Below are 27,310 nucleotides of genomic sequence, written 5' to 3'. Positions count from 1 at the left end.
GTGTGATGGTGGTGTGATGTGTGTGTGTGTGTGTGTGTGTGTGTGTGTGTGTGTGTGTGTGTGGTAGAGATACTAGAAAAATAATGTCTGAGTGTAACCACAGGCAGAGCAACAGATTATTTATTTTTTTCTAATGAAAAAAGGATTGGAGTGTGGTGAAGTATTGTTTCTTGTAACCTGAACTGAGGAGAAATTTAATGTGACTTTCCACTTTGAGTTGTGTAATTTCACACTAAAATGAGATTTCTCTCTACTGTAACGCTGTATTAATCAAGTTAATGTGACAGGCCTTGGCTCTGGGTGCCACTGGAAGGGAAGGCTTCTGTACCAGCACCAGCCAAAATGGATCTGGCTCCATTGATGAAATGAGTGACTTTGACAGCAGCTAAATATATACAACTGCAATTCTGCATAGACAATTTGAGGCTAACGGGTAATTGTAAAAAAAAACATCCAGTTCTCTATGCTCTGATTCGCTTGTTAGTACTTCGTCCGGCTCACATAATTGGCATGTTGTTCTCCACTGGCTCCTAATCTGTGACTTTATTCTCACTGTTATACTCTGCTGATTTCGTGCATATGTTTTCTTTCAACTCTTGTATAATACATAAGAACACTGAGTCATCTCACACAAGAGATACTGGCTATTTACTCACTGGTATACTAAAACTTCAGAGAAATCTTAAAATAAGCCAATATGCTATTCAAATAGATAAAAACAATATTAGATACTTAGATGACTATGTATCAAATAAACCAATATGCTTATCAATAGATAAAATAACGTTGATATGTAGATGGCTGTGTATCAAAATCAACCAAACGTCATATGCAAAAGATAAAATAACATTGGCTATTTACTGTAGATGGCTGGTGTGTTATTACCTTCTGCACTTACAGAATGAGATAAGATGACCTTGGTGTGCTCCTGTTAAAACACCCATCCTAACAGGGAGAATTGACTGCTCTCCTTAGAGAGTATGATACTGTACACCGAGATTCAATTCCCTCTGCGGTGGATATCACTTCTCCCTTCCAATCAAATTAGCAGGAGTAATGATCTATGTAGAAATGGATTCGAGATGGTTACAAATTTGAAATGTTGATTACGGGCCCACTGTGATGTTATCATTGAGTAGCTTTATGCTCCTCTGCCTCTCTAGATGTTGGAAACTGGAGTCTCAATCCTGGCTCTATTGATCCCGGGGCCTATTATATTCAGTAATTGCATGGCTCTGCCTTTAACAAGTCTTGGTTATTGCATCAGTGAATTGGATTACTGAAGTTATTGAAAGGCTGGCGATATTGCCTCAAAAGCTTTTCTTGCTGCTGTCTTCGATATTGGGAGTGAGAACACCATACATGTTCTAGATAGAAGGAATATGAGAGAGAGTGGAGTCCTCGATGGTTCACAGAAACACATCAGATCAGAAGCATGTGAAACTCAACCATTAATCGTCTCATGCTTTTCCTGAACATTTCCATAATCCTTGCCTATTAGCTCCAGTTAGCCACTTTAGCAGTGAGCCAATGTGTTTGTTCATAAACCTAATGGCCTTTCACCATGCACGTAATGCTGCCTGTGAATTAACAACACATTACATCATACAACACTGGGGCTCTGTGGCTGCCTGGGAGATTCCTATACATCTGCCCAGACATGCTGAATTGATCTGGTCTGGGCTCAGCTCCCTCTTACAAGCCCTGCTCTGCCCCTATGCCATCGGACCCACGCCTGCCCATGGAACGACCCGTCACACATGCACGCACACATCACACACCACACACACACACACACACACACACACACACACACACAACACAACACACACACACACACACACACACACACACACACACACACACACACACACCACCCACACACACAACACACACAGTGACCGACATGGACAGCAGCAGGAGGCTATTTTGTAAATGACATCGCCGAAGTCAAGGATCGGTAGTATAGTCAGTTTTACGAGGGTATGTTTGGCAGCATGAGTGAAGGATGCTTTGTTGCAGAATAGGAAGCCGATTCTAGATTTAATTTTGGATTGGAGATGTTTAATGTTAGTCTGGAAGGAGAGTTTACAGTCTAACCAGACACCTAGGTATTTGTAGTTGTCCACATATTCTAAGTCAGAACCGTCCAAAGTAGTGATGCTGGACGGGCGGGCAGGTGCGGGCAGAGGTTGGTTGAAGAGCATGCATTTAGTTTTACTTGCATTCATGAGCAGTTGGAGGCCACGGAAGGAGAGTTGTATGGCATTGAAGCTCATCTGGAGGTTAGTCAACACAGTGTCCAAAGAAGGGCCAGACGTAAACAGAATGGTGTTGTCTGCGTAGAGGTGGATCAAAGAATCACCAGCAGCAAGAGCGACATCATTGATGTATACAGAGAAGAGAGTTGGCCCAAGAATTGAACCCTGTGGCACCTCCACAGAGACTGCCAGAGGTCCGGACAACAGGCCCTCCGATTTGACATACTGAACTCTATCAGAGAAGTAGTTGGTGAACCAGGTGAGGCAATCATTTGAGAAACCAAGGCTGTTGAGTCTGCCAATAAGAATGTTGTGATTGACAGAGTCGAAAGCCTTAGCCAGGTTGATGAATACGGCTGCACAGTATTGTCTCTTATTGATGGCGGTTATGATATTGTTTAGGACCTTGAGCGTGACTGAGGTGCACCCATGACCAGCTCTGAAACCAGATTGCATAGCAGAGAAGGTACGGTGGGATTCAAAATGGTTGGTAATCTGTTAGTTAACTTGGCTTTTGAAGACCGTAGAAAGGCAGGGTAGAATAGATATAGGTCTGTAACAGTTTGGGTCTAGAGTGTCTCCCCCTTTGAAGAGGGGGATGACCGCAGCAGCTTTCCAATCTATGGGAATCTCAGACGATACGAAAGAGAGGTTGAACAGGCTAGTAATAGGAGTTGCAACAATTTCGGCAGATAATTTTAGAAAGAGAGGGTCCAGATTGTCTTGCCCGGCTGATTTGTAGGGGTCCAGATTTTGCAGCTCTTTCAGAACATCAGCTATCTGGATTTTGGTGAAGGAGAAGTGGGGGAGGTTTGGGCGAGTTGCTGTGGGGAGCGCAGGGCTGTTGACCGGGGTAGGAGTAGCCAGGTGGAAAGCATGGCCAGCCATAGAAAAATGCTTATTGAAATTCTCAATTATAGTGGATTTATCGGTGGTAACAGTGTTTCCTAGCCTCAGTGCAGTGGGCAACTGGGAGGAGGTGCTCTTATTCTCCATGGACTTTACATTGTCCCAGAACTTTTTTGAGTTTGTGCTGCAGGATGCAAATTTCTGCTTGAAAAAGCTAGCCTTAGCTTTCCTAACTGCCTGTGTATATTTGTTCCTAACTTCCCTGAAAAGTTGCATATCACGGGGGCTGTTCGATGCTAATGCAGAATGCCACAGGATGTTTTTGTGCTGGTCAAAGGCAGTCAGGTCTGGAGAGAACCAAGGGCTATATCTGTTCCTGGTTCTACATTTTTTTAATGGGGCATGCTTATTTAAGATGGTGAGGAAGGCACTTTTAAAGAATAACCAGGCATCCTCTACTGACGGGATGAGGTCAATATCCTTCCAGGGCCAGGTCGATTAGAAAGGCCTGCTCGCTGAAGTGTTTTAGGGAGCGTTTGACAGTGATGAGGGGTGGTCGTTTGACCGCAGACCCATTATGGATGCAGGCAATGAGGCAGTGATCGCTGAGATCTTGGTTGAAAACAACAGAGGTGTATTTGGAGGGCAAGTTGCTTAGGATGATATCTATGAGGGTGCCCATGTTTACGGATTTGGGGTTGTACCTGGTGGGTTCATTGATAATTTCTGTGAGATTGAGGGCATCAAGCTTAGATTGTAGGATGGCCGGGGTGTTAAGCATGTCACAGTTTAGGTCACCTAGCAGCACGAGCTCTGAGGATAGATGGGGGGCAATTTTGAATTTTTATTTTATTTCACCTTTATTTAACCAGGTAGGCTAGTTGAGAACAAGTTCTCATTTGCAACTGCGACCTGGCCAAGATAAAGCATAGCAGTGTGAACAGACAACACAGAGTTACACATGGAGTAAACAATAAACAAGTCAATAACATGGTAGAAAAAAAGAGAATCTTTTTTTCAATCAATTCACATATGGTGTCCAGGGCACAGCTGGGGGAAGAGGGTGGTCTATAGCAAGCGGCAACAGTGAGAGACTTGTTTCTGGAAGGATGGCTTTTTAAAAGTAGAAGCTCGAATTGTTTGGGTACAGACCTGGATAGTAAGACAGAACTCTGCAGGCTATCTCTGCAGTAGATTGCAACACCGCCCCCTTTGGCAGTTCTTGTCGGAAAATGTTATAGTTAGGGATGTACATTTCATGGTTTTTGGTGGTTTTCCTAAGCCAGGATTCAGACACTGCTAAGACATCTGGGTTGTCAGAGTGTGCTAAAGCAGTGAATAAAGCAATCTTAGGGAGTAGGCTTCTAATGTTAACATGCATGAAACCAAGGCTTTTACGGTTACAGAAGTCAACAAATGAGAGCACCTGGGGAGTAGGAGGGGAGCTAGGCACTGTAGGTCCTGCATTAACCTCTACATCACCAGAGGAACAGAGGAGAAGTAGGATAAGGGTACGGCTAAAGGCTATAAGAATAGAGGCCTGCCCTGCACTGACAGCTGACACACTCCCTCCGTACCCCAGACGGGCCTTAGCTAACTTCATGTCTCAATTTTCAGCTCCCAACTCGTGCAGATTTTAATTTGGATCATCATTAAGGACGGGAGACGAGGAACACAACCACAGTCTTTGATAGCGATCTCACTTCCTCTCTCCCTCCCTTGCTCCCTCCCTCCGTTACACTATTTAGCAGAAACTAGGGAAAAAACATTCTCTATTCTCTATACTCTGTTTATCTTAAAGGTCACAGTCACATTTGCTCTGTTTTACTATAAAAATGGAACTCACCTTTGCTCACCTTCATCTAAGGGAAGGCTGTCTCAATCCTCATCCTACCTGCATCTATAATTCAGGCCACAATGCCTCAGCCTACGGTCCAACATCCCTATCCAGCTCTGTTCACTGTCCTGGTTTAGCTTCTTCCACACAGATCTTGGCAAGTTGTACCCATATGAAAAGGTCAGAGAGTAATACAAATTAATGTAATGTTGATGTCCTTTTTTCCTCCCCTAAAGTATCCTTCTGAGGCCTGTGAAACCAGCCAAACAAACAGAGAGGCCCTTTTTACTGCACATCATTCTTCTCTAATGACAGGTTCAGATTGGTAAGGAAGCCTGTGATGATGATGTTCTCTCCTGATCACTGCCATGCGGCCCTGGCTGTAGCTCTACACCGTTGAGTCATGACAGTTCCCTTTTTACACTATTTATGTTTTAAACACTTTGTGTTTTCATTGTTAGGTATGGAGACAAAACAGGTTCCAGTGCTTTTTCAGTGACGTTAACATGAAATAAGATGGCAGTAGTAGAGTAGAGCACAGTAAATGGTTTGTTTAAAGCTTTCTGTAATTTATCCTGCTCTCCTCTACACTCTTAGAAAAAATATATATCTCAAACCTTAACTGGTTCTTTGGCTGTTCCTATAGGAGAACTCTTTGAAGAACCCCTTTTGAAAAGGGTTCCAAAAGGGTTCTTTGGCTGTCCCCATAGGAGAACCCCTTTTGAATCCAGGTAACTCTTTTGGGTTCTATGTAGGACCTTTTCCACAGAGGGTTCTACATGGAACCAAAAATGGTTATCCTATGGGGACAGCCAAAGAACCCTTTGGAACCCTTTTTTCTAAGAGAGTATAAACGTGTCCGTATGCTTCCCAACTGAAACAGTTCATGCATATATTATGATGACATTCTGTGACATTTTTGTTTGTTTTGGCCTTCGGCAAGAGTTTTTTCGGCTGTTTATGCACACGATATTTTTTCTCAAGGCGAGCCGAATCTGTTCCCCTTCATCTGTAATTGGTAAACAGTAGGGATTGTTCAATGAAGTGTTTGTTGTCATTCAACAATAGACGACTAATTTTCATGCACATTTTTTCACTTGAGAAATACTAAACCCAACATACTAGTTAGACGTAAAATTGCGCGACTAAGATCTCCTTGGCAAAAACATCAAAATGAATGACCGTTTTTTGTTGTTGTTGTTATCTTAGATTAGTCTTTCATTTTGAGGAATTCTATACTGGCTACGGCATCTCAAGATGGACTAACTAGTAATATTGGTATTTTTTTCAAATTTTTCAAGCGAAGGTCGAAGGTATGCGAGCACACTAGTTTGCGAGCACACTAGCCGAGTCCTGCTAGGCGCCCTCCAAACCGAAGCATGAGGAAGCCTTAAACCAGAGTCCAGAGCTGTGATGAACATGCAGTGGCTCCTTCAGAAAGGAGAACTGATTGAACTGCTGTGAAACAAGCATCAGAAAGTTTAAAAGTGGTCTGAAACTAGGGGAACAGGAAAATACAACTCTATTAGCTGTCTCTGCCTCTGGAATTCATCAGTGCTTGTCAAGACAGCTGCCCTGAGTAGGCATTGAATTAGTTTCAAGTGTCTGTGTGCTAAAGCAAGCAACAGAAATATTACTACTCTCTAATCAAGGACTAGGCTGGCATATTCCCTCTGCTGCCACTGCCTTGGGTTTTTTCATTGCCTGTTCTAGAGAAAGGGAGAGAGAAAGAGAGAGAGAGAGGCTGATGGACTTCTGTTCTGCTTGCCCTGGTAAAAAGTGTATTAACACTGATATCAACACACTGACCTAAAGCTAACAGAAATATGTTTTTCAACTCGATTTAAGACCTTTGATATTGAGGAAAGAGTATCTTCACTGCCATGCTAGTAGTGGCTATATCCAATTGTGGCGCGTCCTATATGCATGTAACTCAGATGTGGTCATTGTGGGTTGCTATGTGAATACGTTGGCCTTTTACAGAGTGGCTTAAGGAATGTGCCAATGAAGACAAGACCAGCAGTAGGTGAGCAGAGCAGTTGGTACCATCTCCAAGAATCCAAATAAGCTAATTAAGTGTGACCAAAAAGCTTGAATTCTGCAGGCAGAGGGATTAGACTGTTTGATGAGCAGATTTAAAGGTTCAACCAAGGGGAACAATGAGAAACCCTTCTGGCCAAGCGTAATATTTCTCAGAACATTTTCTTTAAACCCATGTTTCTGTGACGTGTATTTTCTTTGCACTTCAGACCCAACATCCTCCATCCCTGAGATTAAAGGGCTTTTATCATGTATCCTCTCCTCTCTCATGATTTCTTAACTTTTTTGTAGTTGCTTTTTCCCCCTCTTCCCTCCTTACTTTGCTCAGAGTGGACTTTAATGGGTTTTAAGAAATGTTACATCTCTGTATGGTTATAGACAAGTGTTAGTACCACTCCACCGAACTTCTCCTCCTTTAAACAATAAATCCCTGAAAGGAAGGCTTCATGCAGGTATGAGAGATAAGAATGATTCCAACTCGGATTGAAATGTTGTCTGTTTTGTGCGTCTGATTAAATCCCCATGGGAGCATAGCAGAGTTGCAGATATTCCTTTTTTCATTTGATTATAATTAATGGACATTTTTGTAGGGGTTGATACATTTTTCATAAGGAAAAATCTACTCTGAAATTTTGAAGTGGAAATTACAAACTTCGGAATCCTTTTTTAAACCTCAAATACACTCCACATTTAACATTTCCTGCATTGCAGGAAAGTTCTCCTACAACAGGGTGATCAAATTAAGATCCTACATCTGTAACATGATCATTGGGATCATACCAGAGTTGTGGACATTTCTTTTTTCTTTGATACATTCTTCTGGCCTGCACCTGATATATTGGATGTGCATATTTGTCTATTTTTTCCATTAATTATAATCCACATAATAATTCACATGTCCTGTTGCTGCAGGATAATTTTCCTGCTTTAGAAAACTAGCTCAAATTAAGATCCTACATCTGCAGATAGTTTTAGCTAAATGTCACTATAAAGTATCTAGGACTGTAGCGACAGTACTGTTCATAAATTAATCCATTGATGTGGGTGTGTGCTTTTCCTTCCTTTTTCTCGCTCAGCCAACTTTCACTACTAGTTTCCTWTACAGTACACATGATCTGTATTGATTCGCAAACATCAATCCAAAGATATGACCGTGTACTTCCCTCTCCCTATCTGCTCTCTAGACATTCCACACCCCCAGCCTGGGAGACGAGGAGTTTGAGATCCCTCCCATCACCCCTCCTCCAGAGACAGAGTCTGGCCTGGGCCTATCGGATGTGGACTCCCCCTTCCCGGGGCACCCGCTCCAGCACAGGGGACCCTTCACCCCCCAGTTCCCCCCTCAGAGCCTKGAGCTGCCCTCCATCACCATCTCACGCAACCTCATGGACCAGGAGGGGCTCTCCAGCATCAACGGCCTGCCATTGGTGAGTACTAGACTGGACCAACACTTAGGGTTGAGGGGTTTAATAGATACTACGGTCACATGCATAGGCATCAAGTACAGYGTGCTATTAGGTCATGCACCTCTTCAATAATTATAGGGGTAGGGTGGGTATAAGGTGTCAATYTGAYRKATTTGTTMATGCACAGAGAAAATAGAGTACCAAGCACCAACACTTGGGTACAGGATCAAGGTGCTGTCATATAAACATATAAATAAAAAAGGAGAGCCCATGTGACCATTACAGTATGATCTGAGWACCAGGAGAATACCCTTACCCTTTATTAGGCCATAGAGTAACCTTCACTGCACTCAGTGCACACCTCCAGTTGTTACTGCATCTGGCACAGCATCTGGCCCGTTTATAAAGCTGGAGGATGGAATAGTATCACAATGCCAGCTAGACAATGGTCACAGTATGTAAATACTGAATTCTGTTTGGGTTTATAAAGGAAAAACAAAGCCTACTAAAATAACCCTCTTTGTAATAGGAAAAGATATKAATGGATCATGGGCATGATGGCACAATGTATTTTCCCCCCACAGGGAGTGRTGAAAGTGAGTCCCCAAAAARTGCMACKGTTTCATGGGTCCGTATACAGTATTATGTATGTTGGTTCCAGAAACCCTGTTCTGTAGATGCTGATGAATCATTCTGTTCTGTCCTGTCCCCTCCACTGTCACATGATGTGTTTCCATGCCTTTATCTACATGTTGTTATGCTCAGAGCCTGAATGCACTCAGTCAACTGACAGACAGAGCTTTGTTTGAGTTCAGAATCCCAGGTTTTGTATTTGGTTAAATAACAYGATGCTACTAGAATTAACCTTTCGGTGTGAGTACTTAGAAAGGGAGTCAATGAATGGATATCCAGCTTAGCCTTCCTGTCCATTGATGTGGATGAGACTGTGGAATGGTTCCGGAACCCGGTAATCACTTTCTTTATGTTGATAGAGTTGTATGTTATAGATTCAAAACATTTWGATAGAAAAAGCATTCTTAAATGCCATTGAGGATGAAATGCATTGAGGAGGAAACGTGGAAATGTCACTCGCTGACACTATTACAGTAATATGGGATTATTATAGGAGGAAAATATGGAAGCAAAAAGCATTATAAACAGAGAGATGATGATATTGATGCTGTGTTTTTTGGGGGGTAAACTGCATTACATTACATTGAACAAAAATATCATGATAGTTTTAGCCATATTATCCATGTAAAAATGTATTTCAGACCCCCCACTTTTAAACCAGACACATATGGTGAATCGCATATGATATTACAGAATATGTATTTACATTCCGATATGGGCAGGCACTATAACATTTCATTGCCTTTTTTCCTCCCTTCCAAGCTGCTGGCATGTAAAATAATTGCAGCTTTTAAAATATCTGTGCTGCATAACCGAGCCCCGGAAGGCTTTTGCCTAAAGAATTTTCATTTCATGGTCAGTTAAGCTTTTTTACATCTGGAGAAGAAACGGAACCTTGACACAATTACGGTCCTGACTGTTCTCACGACTTGGTGGAGGATTAGATTTGATTCTCCAACATTATTCCTCTTTAGCACCATTTGCATGGCTCATGTCTCTGATTGTAAGGAGACTCTATTAAAACTACAGGGAAAGAATGTGAGGTTTCTGCTCCTTTGCCTCGTGGCATTGTCACTGGGAGACTGTTGCACACTGCTCTGCTCCTTTATCACTCAGCAAACATTGGACCACAGACAGAAAGGCAGAAAGGCTTACCGACCGTGAACTCCATTATGTTCTGGATATGGGATTGATCCCCAAAAGTCCTGAACACAGAGACAATGCAGGGAAATTACATTGATCTATGCCATTGTCTTTGGTTTGAGATTTGAAAAGGGTTGAGGGAAGTAACTATTTTAATTAAACTATATAGTGTTTATGTGTTATTACGTTTTAGGTTCATTTTGTCAGTGGAATGACATTGGGGGACAACATTATGTACACTACACTGTTGTGTATCTCTTATTTGAAACGTCTGCAAGGACAYATAAATAAACCATGCAAATAAACCATAGTAAGTACGTTTCCCAACCAGCCACAGTTTTCATATTCCCCAAATAGTTTTCTCTGTTCTCTTAGCTCTGTGGCAGTGGGTAATTCGTAACTGTGATAGCCTCTCGCTACACCACCATGACAGAAAAAAACAAACCAATGGGTGTACAACGTACCTGTACCATTTTCAAATCCCCCTCCATGTAGTTGCTCTGCCAAGTGTTCCACTAATTCCTTTCCCCTAATGCTCCATGTATGTCTAGCAAATTGGCCACAGATRCTATRGTTCTACAAAGAGAAATACATGTCTGTGGGCTGGCAGAAAGCAAGTCATTATTTATTTAATCTGCTCTCCTAACAAGCTTCTGACTGTCATTTGTGTCTCGCAGCATGTGTCCTGCTGATTTGTGATTTGGTCTGTGTCAATAGTGCCAAATACTATTGGAGGTGGAACTGCCAGTATCTATTTATTTAGAGCTCCCTTCATTCTCGCTTTCTTTTTCTCTCTCGTTCTCTCTCATTCTCTCTCTCTCTCTCTCTCTCTGATGCACTGCACAGGCCTCTGGGTGCTATTTCTGGGTGCTATTTCAGAAGATCTCCCTGTCTTTACTGTATCTTTGCACAGAATTAGACTTTTCCTGTGTTTCCTCCCTTGTAAGAAAGTAAAAGCATGGGTGGATATGAAAAAGGTCCCTTCTATGTGTCACATCTTCATAATTGGGTTAGAAATAGCCCAAATATCCCGCTTGAATAGAAATGAATATAGAGTAAAATGTATCTTTCTAGGTTTGTTGCCCAAAATTGATGCAGAGATGCATGTTTATTGTATTTACATGAATACATACTGACTATTKGCCAAAGTGTAGTCAGTAGGAATCTAATCTGCATCATTTGCGCTACGTTCACCCTAATGACTTATTACACACAAACATTTAGCCAGCTAGACTAGTACATTCATCCACAGTTGTTTTGCTCTATAGCCAACACCCAGCAATGCTATGCAATTGGGTCTGACCTGGAGATTTGTAGCTGACTGTATGTACAGTATGTTAATTACACCCTGATAGTGTACAGATAGTCTATGAATGTAATCCCCTAGATTCTGACCCGTCACAGACTGTCTTGAATAAAATGGAAAATATGACCAGTGTTGCAGAAACAGTGTTTTTTTTTACACTCTCTTATCTTCCTTCCAAGCTGAGTAGCACTGACATCAGTTGTACATCAATTTATTTTCTTTCTCTGTCTTTTTTTTTCTTCGTCCTGTTTCTTTTCTCTTTTTACTTTCAGCCAGACAGATGTTGTGACATATTGGGTCAGTCAGAAATGAAAGATATTCATGCAGGCATGCAATACTTGTAATGAAGTCTCAACCTGACCTTCTGTATGATTGATTCTGTAATTTAGTTTTTTTAGGCAGCCAGCACTTGAAATAAAATGATATCATGTTGAACAAGTTTTAAATACCCAGAGTGCACTGGGAGAAATGGGGGAAGGAAGGGTTTTGGGGGAGGGCATTAACTATGGGGGAGCGGGAGAAGGGGAAGGGAATGTGTAGCCCTTCAAGGTCAAGTAAAATGGGGTTGTGGAAGGGAAGAATTTGTTATTGGGCTGGTGGGTTGGATGGAGAGGGGATAGTCAGTGGACGGACTGTGACTGTGTATATGCACAGCAGTATACTGTGAGGTTTGTTAAAGCCAGAGACAGGAGAGAGGAGTCGAAAAACAATTTATCTTCATGCTATTATAGCCTTTACCAGCATTCTAAATTCCATTTTTCTCATTTGGCTTAAGCACCAAGGTTCTGCGGCCAGGGAGYCAAAAMGGGAGTAAGAAAATAAGATGTACCCGTTTAAAAGCATATGCAGTAAAGGACTATGTGCAGAGGACTGATAAACTATCTTTAATAGGACTGACCTTTCATGCTGGCGAAAGTTACTGGGGGAYTCATCCTTATAATTACCATATAGATGATTTTACCCCTCTTCTGCAATGGAACATTTCCAAGAGCCTCTGTCRWTGATTGAATGGAAATTKAACTTGTTAACATTCTTTTCAGACTGTTACGGCTCACACAGTGCCACTGGTAATAMATTYCCCMMCYYCCCMAAWTYYKRWTYCMAWWWYYTYMARRAMMRRMCCMARGSYYYTTTYMWTKRMMWYSMYKSYWWTKRRRWTTTTATCTCTGGTACTTCTGAATGAGTAATATTGCATTTTCAGTCCAGCTGCTGTGTTTATTAGCCAGTGTGTTGTGGAAGGGTCTCGGCTATTGTTGGGTTTTTTATTGCATCTTATACATAGTKGTTGGGATGCTTTGGTGCAGGGGAGAGGAKAGGATGTGTAGTCAAAGCCAACAACCTTCTATCAAACAAGCCAATATACTTGTGACAGCTCGACAGGTACACATGACTTGCTGTGTATCATTTTGCTGCTGGCTCCTCGAGCTTGAGTTTTTTTTAAAGGCATAGATGTTGAGAGACTCCATCTCAATATTTCCATCACAAGCCTTATTGATTTGGAGAGTAGATTGCATAGACTCTGGGTTTACTTGTGTTTGATACACATGTCCATGTACACACACACACACACACACACACACACACACACCACACCACACACACACACACACACACACACCACACACACACACCACACACACACACACACACCACACACACACACACACCACACAGTTGGATGGAGCCTGATAGGGAGAGAAGAGAAGGGTTGGCTTGTCACATCTGGCCACTGTGCATTCGAGATAAGGACTTATTTACAGATTATGATGCTATCAAGCTATCTTCTAGATGTCTGCTGTGACTGCAGACAATATCTGCGTTCCAAAGGCACCCTATTCCCTACATAGTCACTTTGGGCAGTGATAAAAGTATACACTATATAAAGAATAGGGTGCCATTTGGGATGCAGCCATATATTCCAATTAAAATGCAAATGAGAGGACAGAAGGACATATAAATTAACAGACTTGTTGCAGATTTCACAACATTACAATCACAGCCACGTTAGCTGGAAATGATGTATTTCCTTTCTCAGGGGACTCGTATTATCCAGGGGTGTTTGATAGCATTGTTACATAGATGTGGTAACATTAGCCTAAGCTAGGGTATGTTCGTCTACTCTATATCATGCACTCCTCTTTCGGAGGACAACAGTAACTTTGTTTTGTACAGCTTTTTTGTTACATACTAGCATATATGTTACACACATTTTACATACATGGTACTTTTTAACACTGTAGTTACATAGCAAAATATTATATATTTTTCATATAGATTACATTAAATCACTCACTCTTTTAGGTAAATAGTTGGGGCTGTAAAGAGCCGTAGATGTATTTGTAGCCACCAGTCCATGTATTAATATTATACCACTATAGTCTATATAGCAGGGGAGTATGTGATATTATTGTAACACTAGTGTAAGCTATTTCACCACAAAACCATTTACAAACAAGGCCAGCATCACTAAAGCCAGCAAAACACAAGATACATTTTGAAAGGCAAACGATCTTTGAGTAGGGCAGGCCATAGCTGTATATGAAGAAAACTCAACATTTGACACAAATGGCAGGATGTGTCATTGCTCTAAGTGATATGCATCATTGATATTGTGTTGAAATGTTGTTACACAGACGTGGTCATGGCTAAAGAAGCTCAGTGTGTTTCATCTGTGATCTCTCAACTGAGCAGGAGAGTCACCTCTGAGAGCACTCACTTACTGTAGCTCACTACTGGAGGTGACAATGGAGACTTACACATCAAGTGGAATAGTTTTCCAAACTGGAAGATATGTACAATTATCACCAATTTACTCGCAGAAGGAGTAAATTGATGAATGGTTGGCATGTTTTATTTCACATTATTCAAAAGAGAGAATTGAATGGTTGGACATGTTTTATTTCACTATTTATTCAAGAGAGAATTGAATGGTTTGGCTGTTTTATTTCACTATTTATCAAAGAGAGAATTGATGGTTGGCATGTTTTATTTCACTATTTATTCAAGAAGAGGAATTGAATGGTTGGCATGTTTATTTCACTATTTATTCAAAGAGGAGATTGAATGGTTGGCATGTTTTATTCCACTATTTATTCAAAAGAGAGAAATTGCAATGGTTGGCATGTTTTATTTCACTATTTATTCAAAGAGAGAATTGAATGGTTGGCATGTTTTATTTCACTATTTATTTCAAAGAGGAGAATTGGAATGGTTGGCATGTTTATTTCACTATTTATTCAAAGAAGAGAATTGAATGTTTTATTCACTATTTATTCAAAGAGAGGAATTGAATGGTTGGCATGTTTTATTTCACTATTTATTCAAAAGAGAGATTGAATGGTTGGCATGTTTTATTTCACTATTATTCAAAGAGAGAATTGAATGGTTGGCATGTTTTATTTCACTATTTATTCAAAGAGAGAATTGAATGTTGGCATGTTTTATTTCACTATTTATTCAAAGAGAGAATTGAATGGTTGGCATGTTTTATTTCACTATTTATTCAAAGAGAGAATTGAATGGTTGGCATGTTTGCATCATTAAATTGTATTCTATTCCGTCTCTGGCGGAGTATTTCTATGTAAATATTGAATACATTTCTGCCTTGTAGACTGTTTTGTGATAGGTAGTAGACATGGCATATGAGAAAGATGGGAGACAAATGGATTGTAAATTCAATGTTTCTGTTCTGAGAAGGTGTTTGAATATTGTTTTGAAGACAGGGTTCGTAAGATTCTCTCAATAAGGCAAGGTGTGTGGATATATGATGTGTTGATGTTGGGAGAGATGGAGTTTGTGCTGCTGCTGAATACCAGATGGATGTTACTCAGGGAGAACACACGAACACACACACACACACACCACACAAACACACACACCTCCCAAACAAATCACATTTTTGTTGTGTTCGGTTATTTTTCACTATTCCCTGTCAGCTCTGCTGCACCACTGATCATTCTCCCCTCTGAGAGAATGGCAGGCCATGTAATTCCATCCTCAGTGCAATCAATGCAAACACCTACCTCTTCCTCTCTCTTTACTCAAAGAGCTTTTGAAAACCATAATGTTTTAACTGGAAAATATATTAGAAAATATGAAGATGGTATGATATACCCACAACGGTATAAAGAGGAAGAAAAATGCCCATGACATGCCAATCGTATCCCTTCAGCCAGTTGATTTATAGAGTTGATTATATAGAAATATTTTTTCACTCTTTGGCAGTTAAAGTATGATCTATGAAACCTGCCAGCAGATAGCATTTAATCTCTAAACATACTGGAGGAGGTATCATTTTGTGCCCCCATCTGCCAGCCAGGGGAAATGTATAACCTTCAAAATGTCAGACTTCACAGAAATGTATAGCATTTTTATTTGTTGCATGGGCATTAAATCCAAAATGTCTTCGAGGTAGTCATTGTGCATACAAATGTTTTTGTCCTGGCATTTGAGGTTATGTAGCCTAACCATCTCAAGGGTACTAACTCAGTCCATTATACACCAGGGTCTGAGCACTCAAAGCTGTGCCACAGATTTCCATACAATAGAGTGTTGTGAACCGTATCAATTGAGCTGTGAAGCCATCTATTAATGGCAGATCAAACTGGCGACTCAGGTTTCAAGATAATTCATCATAGTTGATAATGGGAGAAGTTAAAGACCCAGGGCCATGTGTTATGTTATGTGATGCATTGTGGCCATGTGACAGTCTGGAAGAATGTGATGACCAGATTATTTTACTGCTATGCTCTGGTCCAATATCTGTTTGTGCTGTATAGCCAAGTCCTACTTGGTTGTGATGCCAAACAAATGGCTATATAGCACAAACAGATCTGGGACCAGGCTACAGATACAGTACAGTCTCTTACAAGATGCTGTCATATTTACTGACTTTTCCCTCTCTTTCTCCTCTGATTCAGAACATGCAGGGCCACCTCCGCCAGTACCCCCCTAACCCCGCCATGGTCATGAGATCCATCATCAGCATGAACAACCCCAATGGTATGATGTCCCGGAACCAGCTGACCACCATCAACCAGTCCCAGCTCAGTGCCCAGCTGGGCCTGAACATGACAGGACCCAAAATCCCCCATACTTCGCCCTCACCACCAACCAGCAAGTCGGCCACGCCCTCACCCTCCAGCTCTATCAACGAGGACGACCAAGACCAGGACAATAGGGTGAGTGAGGAAAACTATGAAAGGGCCTTAAATAAAAACACATTTTAAAGAAGGCTGCACTAAGACTGTGCTCACTTTAGTGTGAAATAGACCTGATTGAATAGCACAGTGACTGCTTGATATTCATATACATTTGTTGAGGGTGGTTGTGTTAGTAAAGTGTCACATGCACATTTGGGCTCCTGAGTGGCACAGCATCTCAGTGCAAGCGGCGTCACTGCAGTCCCTGGTTTGAATCCAGGCTGCATCACATCCGGCCCGTGATTGGGAGTCCCATAGGGCGGCACACAATTGGCCCAGCGTCGTCCAGGTTTGGCCGGGGTTGGCCGTCATTGTAAATAAGAATTTGTTCTTATCTGACTTGCCTAGTTTAACAAAATAAAATTCATTTGGCACTACAACAAGTCACCATTGAATTACATTAATCTGTCTAAACCAGATCACTCTTCTTGTAACAGGTAATGGCAGGAGAGAAGCGCCCAGCACCAGATGCTGGGAAGAAGCCCAAGACCCCCAAGAAGAAGAAGAAGAAGGACCCCAACGAGCCCCAGAAGCCAGTTTCAGCCTACGCCCTGTTCTTCAGAGATACACAGGCCGCCATTAAGGGTCAAAACCCCAACGCCACCTTCGGAGAGGTTTCCAAGATAGTGGCCTCCATGTGGGATGGCTTGGGAGAGGAACAGAAGCAGGTAAACCATCACTATCTGTCAGAACAGTCCTACACTATGACGTTTACACCACTGGGTCTGCATTCACAAAGGCTGTGTTTACACAGGCAGCCCAATTCTGATCTTTTTTTCTCACTAATTGGTCTTTTGACCAATCTGAAAAAGATCTGATGTGAAAAGATCTGATGTGATTAGTCAAAAGACCAATTAGTGGAAGAAAAAACGAATCTGAATCGGGATGCCTGTGTAAACGCAGCCATAGCATCTCAGACTAGGAGTGTTGATATAGAATCAGTTTAGCCTTTTAGATCATACTGAATACGATTATATATGAACAGGACAGGGGAGACTTACCAGATCCTGAATGAGCACTTCTACTCTGAGATGCTTTGTGAATACGGGCCCTTGACTTTTATATCTTATTGAGAAGCAAATGCATGATGATCAGTAATTAGCAGTAATTCCTCTAAGGGGATGCATGAAGTCAGATTGTATAATTTCTCAATTTGTGGAGAGCTACAGAAATAAATCGATGAATATAGACATCAAAAGTAGAAGGCTTTTTAGTCAGTTATATTGTGCTGCCTATGCCTGCATTTCGATGTTGTATCTCTTTACAGAGTGATCCTTTGTTTGTCACCTGTCGTTCACTCCTGTCGGTCTTGTCATAACAGGGCTATAAAAGCAAAACAGAGGCTGCTAAAAAGGAATATTTAAAAGCCCTCGCTGCCTACCGCGCCAGCCTGGTTTCAAAGGTGAGACTGCTTTCACTTTTCAGCCAACAGAAGTGTGAACTGCTGGGAAGAAGCCCAAGAACCCTACTTTTATTTCTTATTTTCTGACTGTTATATTTTTGATTTGACTTGATTATTATTGATATTGATGTTTGTACTGCATTGTTGAGAAGCGCTGCATTTCACTGTACCGTTTATACATGCAGTATCCTGTGCATGTGACAAATAAACATTGATTTGATTTGAATTTCATTATGACAAGTAGTAAACTTACAGTTGAAGTCGGAAGTTTACATACACTTAGGTTGGAGTCATTAAAACTCATTTTTCAACCACTCCACAAATTTCTTGTTAAAAAACGATAGTTTTGGCAAGTCGGTTAGGACATCTACTTTGTGCATGACACAAGTAATTTTCCAACAATTGTTTACAGACAGATTATTTCACTTATAATTCACTGTATCACAATTCCAGTGGGTCAGACGTTTACATACACTAAGTTGGCTGTGCCTTTAAACAGCTTGGAAAATTCCAGAAAATGATGTCATGGCTTTAGAAGCTTCTGATAGGCTAATTGACATAATTTGAAGTCAATTGGAGCTGTACCGTGGATGTATTTCAAGGCCTACCTTCAAACTCAGCGCCTCTTTGCTTGACATCAGGGGAAAATCAAAAGAAATCAGCCAAGACCTCAGAAAAAAACTTGTAGGCCTCCACAAGTCTGGTTCATCCTTGGGAGCAATTTCCAAATGCCTGAAGGTACGACATTCATCTGTACAAACAATAGTACGCAAGTATGAACACCATGGGACCAGGCAGCCATTAAACCACTAAGGAAGGACACGGGTTCTGTCTCCTAGAGATTAACGTACTTTGGTGCGAAAAGTGCAAATCAATCCAGAACAACAGCAAAGGACCTTGTGAAGATGCTGGAGGAAACAGGTACAAAAATATCTATATCCACAGTAAAGCGAGTCTTATATCGACATAACCTGAAAGGCCGCTCAGCAAAAAAGAAGCCTTTGCTCAAAAAAACGTCATTAAAAAGACAGACTACGGTTTACAACTGCACATGGGGACAAAGATCGTACTTTTGGAGAAATGTCCTCTGGTCTGATGAAATAAAAAAATAGAACTGTTTGGCCACAATGACCATTATGTTTGGAGGAAAAAGGGGGATGCTTGCAAGGTGAAGAACACCATCCCAACCGTGAAGCACGGGGTGGAGCATCATGTTTTGGGGGTGCTTTGCTGCAGGAGGGACTGGTGCACTTCACAAAATAGAAGGCATCATGAGGAATGAAAATTATCTCAAGACATCAGTCAGGAGGTTAAAGCTTGGTCGCAAATGGGTCTTCCAAATGGACAATGACCCCAAGCATACTTCCAAAGCAGTGGCAAAAAAGCCCTGACCTCAATCCTATAGAAAATGTTTGGGCAGAACTGAAAAGCATGTGCGAGCAAGGAGGACTACATTTACATTTAAGTCATTTAGCAGACGCTCTTATCCAGAGCGACTACAAACCTGACTCAGTTAAACCAGCTCTGTCAGGAGGAATGGTCAAAATTCATTGTGGGAAGCTTGTGGAAGGCTACCTGAAACGTTTGACCCAAGTTAAACAACTTAAAGGCAATGCTACCAAATACTAATTGAGTGTATGTAAACTTCTGACCCACTGGGAATGTCATGAAAGAAATAAAAGCTGAAATAAATCATTCTCTCTACTATTATTCTGACATTTGACATTCTTAAAATAAAGTGGTGATCCTAACTGACCTAAAACAGGGATTTTTTATACACGGATTAAATGTCAGGGATTGTGAAAAACTGAGTTTAAATGTATTGGGCTAAGGTGTATGTAAACTTCCGACTTCAACTGTAGATATTCAAATGTTCCTGCACGAGCTGCATCAACATCCTGAATCTTTTCAAGATTACAATCTCGGAAAAGTAAGAGGCTTTATAGCTTTACGTTGTTTACCTCAGGCTATTGTCTAAATAAACATATTTGTTTAGTGAGTAGTCTAGTGTCCATTCCTAGTCTGTATCTAACATGCTGTTGTTTCACTTCCAGGCTGCCCAGGAATCAGCAGGGCTCAGACCATCCGTTCAGTCCAGCAGACCCTGGCCTCCACCCAGCCTGTCCCCAGGTCTGATGCTGCCTTCGCCACTCTCCCAGCACCGTCCATGTCCTCCATGTCCTCCATGGCCCAGGCTCTCCAGAACGGCATGCCACGGGCCATCGCCCCCAAGCCGCTGCAGATGAGGATGGGGGCAACCAGATCGTGACCTCGGTGACGGTGCAGCACCAGAACATGCCCAACGGTGTGCCATCCCAGCTGCTGAACCAGATGTGGGGAGGTGGTGGAGGAGGGGCATGGTGGCCGGAGCCAGCCCACGGCCGTGTCCCAGATGAGCCCGCCCATGCAGGTGGCGTGGGCGGGCACATGCAGCAGCTGCAGCAGCAGCAGATGCAGCAACACCTGCAGCACCACCAGATGCAGCAGCAGCAGATGCACCCACCAGCAGATCCAGCAGCAGATGCAGCATCAGCATTTCCAGCACCACCTCCAGCAGCAGCTGCAGCACACACAACATGCAGCAGCAACAACAGCAGCAAACAACAACAGCAGCAGCAGCAGCAGCAGCAGCAGCAGCAGAGGCAATGACATGCAGCAACAGCAACTGCAACTCCACCAGATGCAGATGCAGCAGCTCCACCAGCAGCAGATGCAGCAGCATCTCCAACAACAGCAGCAACAGCACCAGTCCAGTGTTCCCCACCACAGCACTCACCCAGCACGCCTCAATCAGTGGGGGCTCCGCCTCCATGGGCAGTCCCCAACCCGCCCCCCAGCAGCCACACCCCTCCAGATCCAGGCCCATGCCCAGGTTCTGTCCCAGGTCTCCATCTACTGAGCCAAATGATGGAAGATATCTATCTTATCTCAAAGAAGAGGAATAGAAATAAAAGCATATTTTCCACATGCTTTTCTAAGTTACACTTAAGAAGTGTGTAAGAATTAGAATGTTTTACAAAGAACTTGTCCATTGTTATAGACGGATATGAATACCTACGTAGACATGTAAAGGGGCAGATACCTTAGCTGGATTTTGTCTATAAAATAGGCTGCGCAATGAGGAAAAGTCGGTAGGCAAATGCCCATTGATTGTTTATTGTTTGTTTGTTTGTCTTCTCCGCTCAATAGTCAATTCAAAACTGACTTTGGGCACATTTGTGAAAAGACTGGTTACCTGACTCACACAGGGGAAGGAATGCCCTGTTTTTATTTAACGATAGAGCTTTATTTATGAGGTCAAAGTTGTCAGTTCAGCCCAAACTACTGGACACAATGAATGGATTTCAACAGGCATTTTTTGCAGCTCTAACCTCTCCCAGAGAAGAAACACTGAACTGAATGACTTACAGGTACAATACTGGAGACCAGTAATCCACACATTAAACTTGTTTCCACACTGGCATTATATTATGGGACTTTCTACCTTTTTCCCATTTTTCTCTTGCCCTACATTCCTGCAGATGTAACTGTTTAACAAATTGTCTAATGGAAACTCTCCATTAAACCATCATGCATTTCAGGCCAATGTGATATCTGAGTGCATTCATCTATGGCATGAAGGCAAGAGACAAATATCTTAAGGAAAAAGGGAACTGAAAAATGTCTTGGGGATGGGGGATTGTGGGGGTTGCTGGATGGAGGAATGGAGGAATGGACAGACTGAGACATAAACTGCCATAAGATCATTTATGTCATCATATGTCATCAAACTGTAAATGTAACCTACTGTAAGTGTTTTGTAGAGTTGGGGACCTCCTCTTTCCACTAAAATACCATTTGCTCAAAAAGTGTGTGTAAACTGGCACTCCAAAAAAATCCTCCTTTTATGTATTTGTTTTTACCTCAGATGTTTAACAATTAAATTATGTTTTTTTTTGTGTGATAAAGGGGATATTTATGGTAAATGAAAAATTCCACGATCAAGGTTGATGGTTTCATGATTGATTGATGTATTTTTACACTACGTACTCCTTGATACTACAAAACTTATCAAAAGTAAGAAAGAAGTAGCAGAGACACTTTGTTGCACTGTCAGAGCCAATTGAAAAGGCAATGGGGTATTTTCTTGCCAGATGAAGTGATATATCCATGATGAAAAGAGAAGCGTTGTACATTTTTCATATCACCTGTTGTAAGTTTTAATATGTGAGGCTGTAATTAAAACATTGGTAAAATGACCTGTATGATTACTATATCACGTAGTGCATTTCTGCTCTTTTATACTTTTTTATGAGTTATAATAGCAGAATTCATTTGTTTGTATTTTGCTTACAGATAAAAATCCAACTGATTTTTGAAAACTGTCCATAGAATAAATACATTTCAGTATGAATATTCTACTTGTTTTTTGAGCTCTTAATAGGACATTCAATTTAACATTTGAGCTTAAATGAAAACATAACCAAGAGACATTCCATCTATTATACGATACTAGCCATAATTTTGTATGACGTCTCCTTATTGTTAGCTATTGAAAAATTTAAGAGAAAAACTATATTATGTATATAATTATTTTCAAGATAATAATAAAAAAAGAGATTTGTATGCTTTGTATGGAGTAAATAAGACGTATAATATAATAATAATAATAATAATAATAACGATGCAGGGATATAAACCTACTTCTCATGTTGCCATTATTATAGTGTGTATATGTTTTCTGTGATTTCAACATGGAGTACCAACCATTGTAACTGTGTCAAACAAACAGTGTTGAGACTGGAAAGAGTCAGCATGTAACTGGTGCTTGTCTCAATAACAGTCCTCATTCTCACTGACAAATGTTTTGGATTCTTTCTTCACCAGGAACTAACCGTTTCGTACCACCACATATTAACTACTTCATTTCTAAGATAGCCTATCTTCAGGGGCTCTGAGCTTACATCAACATGGAGAGTGAGTGGGGGAGGGAAGGCTGGCAAACAATAATTATCATATATCCACAATGAGCAGCAAAGCCATTAGACTACGTAGGGGGAGGGACATTTATTTTAAACCAATTGTAAAATAAATCTGAACCTGTAAAAAATTGTGAAATAAAACTCATGCATATTTTATACCGTCAATTTATATAATTTTCAAATTGTGGCTTTGTATTCAATTAGTTAGTTTGAAAAGGCATTTGTAATTTGGATTTTGAGGGCTGGCTGCTATTGCTTAGTGTGTAGTGATTGGCTCTTCATCTCTGTGTGGAGCAACAAAGTCCATTTCTCCGTCCGGCGTGATTAATTGCAGCATCTGTCCTGTCAGAAGGCAGTAGTGAAGAGGTCCGCAGGAAAACTGCAATAAGATCTGGCAACAGTCTAAAGCGCTTATGATGAAATGAAAATGAAAAACAGCAAGTGCCGTCCATGACCTGAATCTCAATAGGAGGGAGGTGGGGGGAAGGAATGAGAAGAAAATGTAGAGTGGGGTGTCCATGGCGACCAAACACATGCTTAAAAACACAGTAATGAGGCGGAGGGAAATGGCTAATATTATTCTGAACAGATTCGCGGCGGAGCTCCCATTAATAATGCATGGAGCACCTTGTTATTCCATAACCCCACAGCACGGTCACTGTGTGGACAAATATCTCACAGCCAGGGATGGGAGTTTTGGGACTGTTCAATAAAAAGGTTACAGATTTATTTTCAAAACATTGTTAGTAGCCTACATCCTCAACATACATTTAAATTATTACTGTTGAGCAAGTCTTTGGGAGACTGACTGGATTAGATTGAAGACCTAGCTGAATATATTTCACTTGCTTTCAGTGGACTTCCATTGAGGTTTTCTGCAGGCATTTACACTACATCATAACCAGTGTATTTATCTACATTTGCAGAAGTAGGCTAGTGCAACATTTATAATAAATGATTCCTCCTCACAATTTGACAGTTTTGATAACAAACATAACATAATAATAAGTAATATGTTAGGCTATATCAGGGATGGGCAACATTTGAAGGTCCTCTGATAAATTTCCACAAAAAAAACTCAGTCGGGGTCTCAACTTACTGTTACAAGTTAGAATCGTAGAATACACGAGGTGCAATTTCGAAATGTGGTTGTGCATCAGCAGTTTTTCTCTTGTTATGTCAGTAACTGATAGTCACTCAATTAGCCCATGTCAGCTAATTTGTTTTCGATTGGTAAGTTAGTCTAGCGGCCAGCTATCTAAACTTAATAAATCATGGTTAAATTACCGGCTGGGGGGCCCCCATTGATTTTGTTAGTCAGTCTTACTCAGATATCATATCAAAAACTGCAAACATTTCTCTCCACCCTATGGCAAAATGTGTAGAATTTTTGTAAATTAGCTGTAAAACATCACATGTTCCTCTCCGACCCATTGCAAAATGAGTAGAATTGCATGAAATTAGTTATAAAATTGCAAATTCACTCCGCCCTATGGCAAAATGTGTAGAATTGCAGCAAACTTGCTATAAAACTACAAACTTGTCTCTACGCCTGATGTCAAAATGTGCAGAAATTAACTCTAAAAAAATTCTCTGTTCTCTCAAGAGGAGGGGCTGCTAAAATGTTTTGCTCGCAACTGCTGCCCCTCATGATGCGTTCAGATTTTTTGGGCCCCTACCACCATCAAAGTTGCCCAACCCTGGGCTATATGCTTCATGCATAACCTGAGCCAGTTGCCTTCATCCTTATTCGGGTCTTATGCCTCATATGCTTGACGTTGTGTTAGAGGAAGCCTGAGGAGCCAGATGTGGAACCTGTATGATCCCTATATTTTAATGATTTATTTGGATCCTGTGTTTTCCTGTTCAATGCACAGATACAATGTAGCCATAACAATAGCCCTGCTGCTACTGACTCCTAGTCCCCCAAACACCCAGACCCACGTAGGCTTGGACCATACCCCACACCCAAGCTACAGCCAATATCTGTGTCTGGACTTGGACTCCAACTCCGGTATGCAGAGTTACTGACCTGACACTTTGCCTATCAAAACTATGTCTAATATAAAAAGCACACAGCCTTTGGGTGTGTCTGAAATTGCACCCTATTCCCTTTATACAGATGTAGGATCTTAATTTGATCACCCTTTTGCAGGAGAACTTTCCTGCACTAGAGGAAATGTAAAACTTGTAGTGTGTTTGAGGTTTAAAAAGGCTTCTGAAGTTTGTAAATTCACCTTGATTTCAGATTTGATTTTCCCTTACAAAAAATGTATTAATCTCCGATAAAATGTCAGTTAATTATAATCCACATAATAATTCACAATGCTGCAGGATTATTTTCCTGCTGTAGCAAACTGGCTCAAATTAAGATCCTACATCTGTAGGATACAAACGGACTATACTAAACGAGATAAATGTCTTACCTGTGATTAAATGTTTTCCCTACTTGGACACTGGGTCCCCACAATTTCCCAGTCTTCCACATTGAAAACCTATAGACACAGCGCTCTTCTCGCAGGGTCTATTTCCCTACGTGGGATTTTTTACCTGGTTACATTGACCAGCACAGCAGCTTTTTGGTATTTGTTGTTATTTCTGTATAACAAAAAAATCTACGCTGAAGTTGGCTCTTTTACAATGGGGGTCAATGGGAAAGAATGTTTGTTTTCCCCGATTTGTGGGCGAAGTCGAGGGGAATATCGATTCGGGGTAGAGGCTGCCATTTCAGATTCTGCCTTTAACTCCTAACACCTGGTCCTGGAGAGATGACAGTTGACCATCCAAGTCCAATGGCAAAGCTTTGTTTATGGGAACCGTTAAGCTCAAATGTTTAAAGTCCACTGGTGATCTTTGTTTAGAGAACTATTGACCCCATGGTTCAATGATGAACTTTGTTTAGGGGGGCTCGCTGGCTCTTCAGGTTTTGGGAAGATTCATTCTTGACTCCCCTGACCAATGGTAACCTTTGTTTAGGGAACTTTTGACCCAGCAGACCATGGATGGACATAGTTGAGATGATAAGCAACCTCTCAGGATGATAAGACTAATTTAGTGTCTGTGGGAAGCTTGTGATAACCCCATACAACCCCTGTAAAACTTTCACTGATGCGTATCCATGATGTTAGTGTGTGGCATTTGCATTTTATTATCGCTATAATGAATTTAGACCTACTAAAAAGAGTATAATGACTTGGGTTAGGGTCCTTTGCTCAGTTTTTTGTAAAGCAAAAGAAACCACAGCATTAGTTTGCCGTATTGGTAGTATAACCAGCACATTGAAACCTAGCACACAAACACACAGGACACACACTTGCACACACACATTCTCAATCATTGGTGACAGTGATTCAGTCTTTATGCTTATCCCCTCTTTTGTTGAATTCAGTGAATGTAAGGCTGAACTGGCCACTCTACTGACCTTGGTTGGTCTGAGATTCATGCTATCTCACACTATATCACAGGCCTGCTATTTGCATTAGTTTACCATACAAATATAAAATACCATATTTAGAGGGGTACCCAGCTCCAGACGTGTTTTAAAGGTTTGTAATCAGACGATAATGTAGGCTTACAAACATCCTTACTAATCCAGCGTAGAGTCTACCTCCTGAAATAGAACCAAATACAAAACTGGAAATCCACTCTGACAGTATACATTGAGTATAAAAAACATTAGGAATACAGTTGAAGTCGGACGTTTACATACACTTAGGTTGGAGTCATGAAAACTAGTTTTTCAACCACTCCACACATTTCCTGTTAATTAACAAACTATAGTTTTGGCAAGTCAGTTAGGACATCTACTTTGTGCATCATTTTGCTTGACATCAGAGGAAAATCAAAAGAAATCAGCCAAGACCTAAGAAAAAAATTGTAGACCTCCATAAGTCTGGTTCGTCCTTTGGAGCAATTTCCAACCGCCTGAAGGTACCACATTCATCTGTACAAACAATAGTACGCAAGTATAAACATTATTGTACCACGCAGCCGTCATTCCGCTCAGGAAGGAGAGCCCTATATCGACATAACTTGAAAGGCCGCTCAGCAAAGAAGAAACCACTGCTCGAAAACCACCATAAAATAGCCAAACTACGATTTGCAACTACACATGGGGACAAAGATCGTACATTTTGGAGAAATGTCCTCTGTTCTGATGAAACTGCTGCTGGAGAGACTGGTGCACTTCACAAAATAGATGGCATCATGAGGAATGACAATTATGTGGATATATTGAAGCAACATCTCAAGACATCAGTCAGGAAGTTAAA

General features: G+C 41.2%; 1 protein-coding gene across 1 annotated transcript in view; it reads left to right on the top strand.

Moving 5' to 3' along the window:
- The window catches only part of tox3 (TOX high mobility group box family member 3), a 68,384-nt gene extending 47,137 nt beyond the window's left edge, over window positions 1-21,247 (top strand). Inside the window, 18 exon segments of the mRNA XM_070447338.1 lie at window positions 8,172-8,414; window positions 16,395-16,655; window positions 17,114-17,344; window positions 17,998-18,078; window positions 20,133-20,148; window positions 20,151-20,194; window positions 20,196-20,246; window positions 20,249-20,324; window positions 20,327-20,438; window positions 20,440-20,488; window positions 20,491-20,577; window positions 20,579-20,647; window positions 20,649-20,677; window positions 20,679-20,723; window positions 20,725-20,825; window positions 20,828-20,869; window positions 20,872-20,919; window positions 20,922-21,247. Of these exon segments, the coding sequence (XP_070303439.1) occupies window positions 8,172-8,414; window positions 16,395-16,655; window positions 17,114-17,344; window positions 17,998-18,078; window positions 20,133-20,148; window positions 20,151-20,194; window positions 20,196-20,246; window positions 20,249-20,324; window positions 20,327-20,438; window positions 20,440-20,488; window positions 20,491-20,577; window positions 20,579-20,647; window positions 20,649-20,677; window positions 20,679-20,723; window positions 20,725-20,825; window positions 20,828-20,869; window positions 20,872-20,919; window positions 20,922-20,977 (1,641 nt within the window). The 3' untranslated portion in view covers window positions 20,978-21,247.
- The last annotated feature ends 6,063 nt before the right edge of the window (window positions 21,248-27,310 follow it).

This window comes from Salvelinus sp. IW2-2015, linkage group LG15 (genome assembly GCF_002910315.2).
Source record: "Salvelinus sp. IW2-2015 linkage group LG15, ASM291031v2, whole genome shotgun sequence".
Lineage (NCBI taxonomy): Eukaryota > Metazoa > Chordata > Actinopteri > Salmoniformes > Salmonidae > Salvelinus > Salvelinus sp. IW2-2015.
The sequence above is the reverse complement of the archived record's forward strand: the minus strand, read 5'-3'. Positions and strand labels throughout refer to the sequence as shown.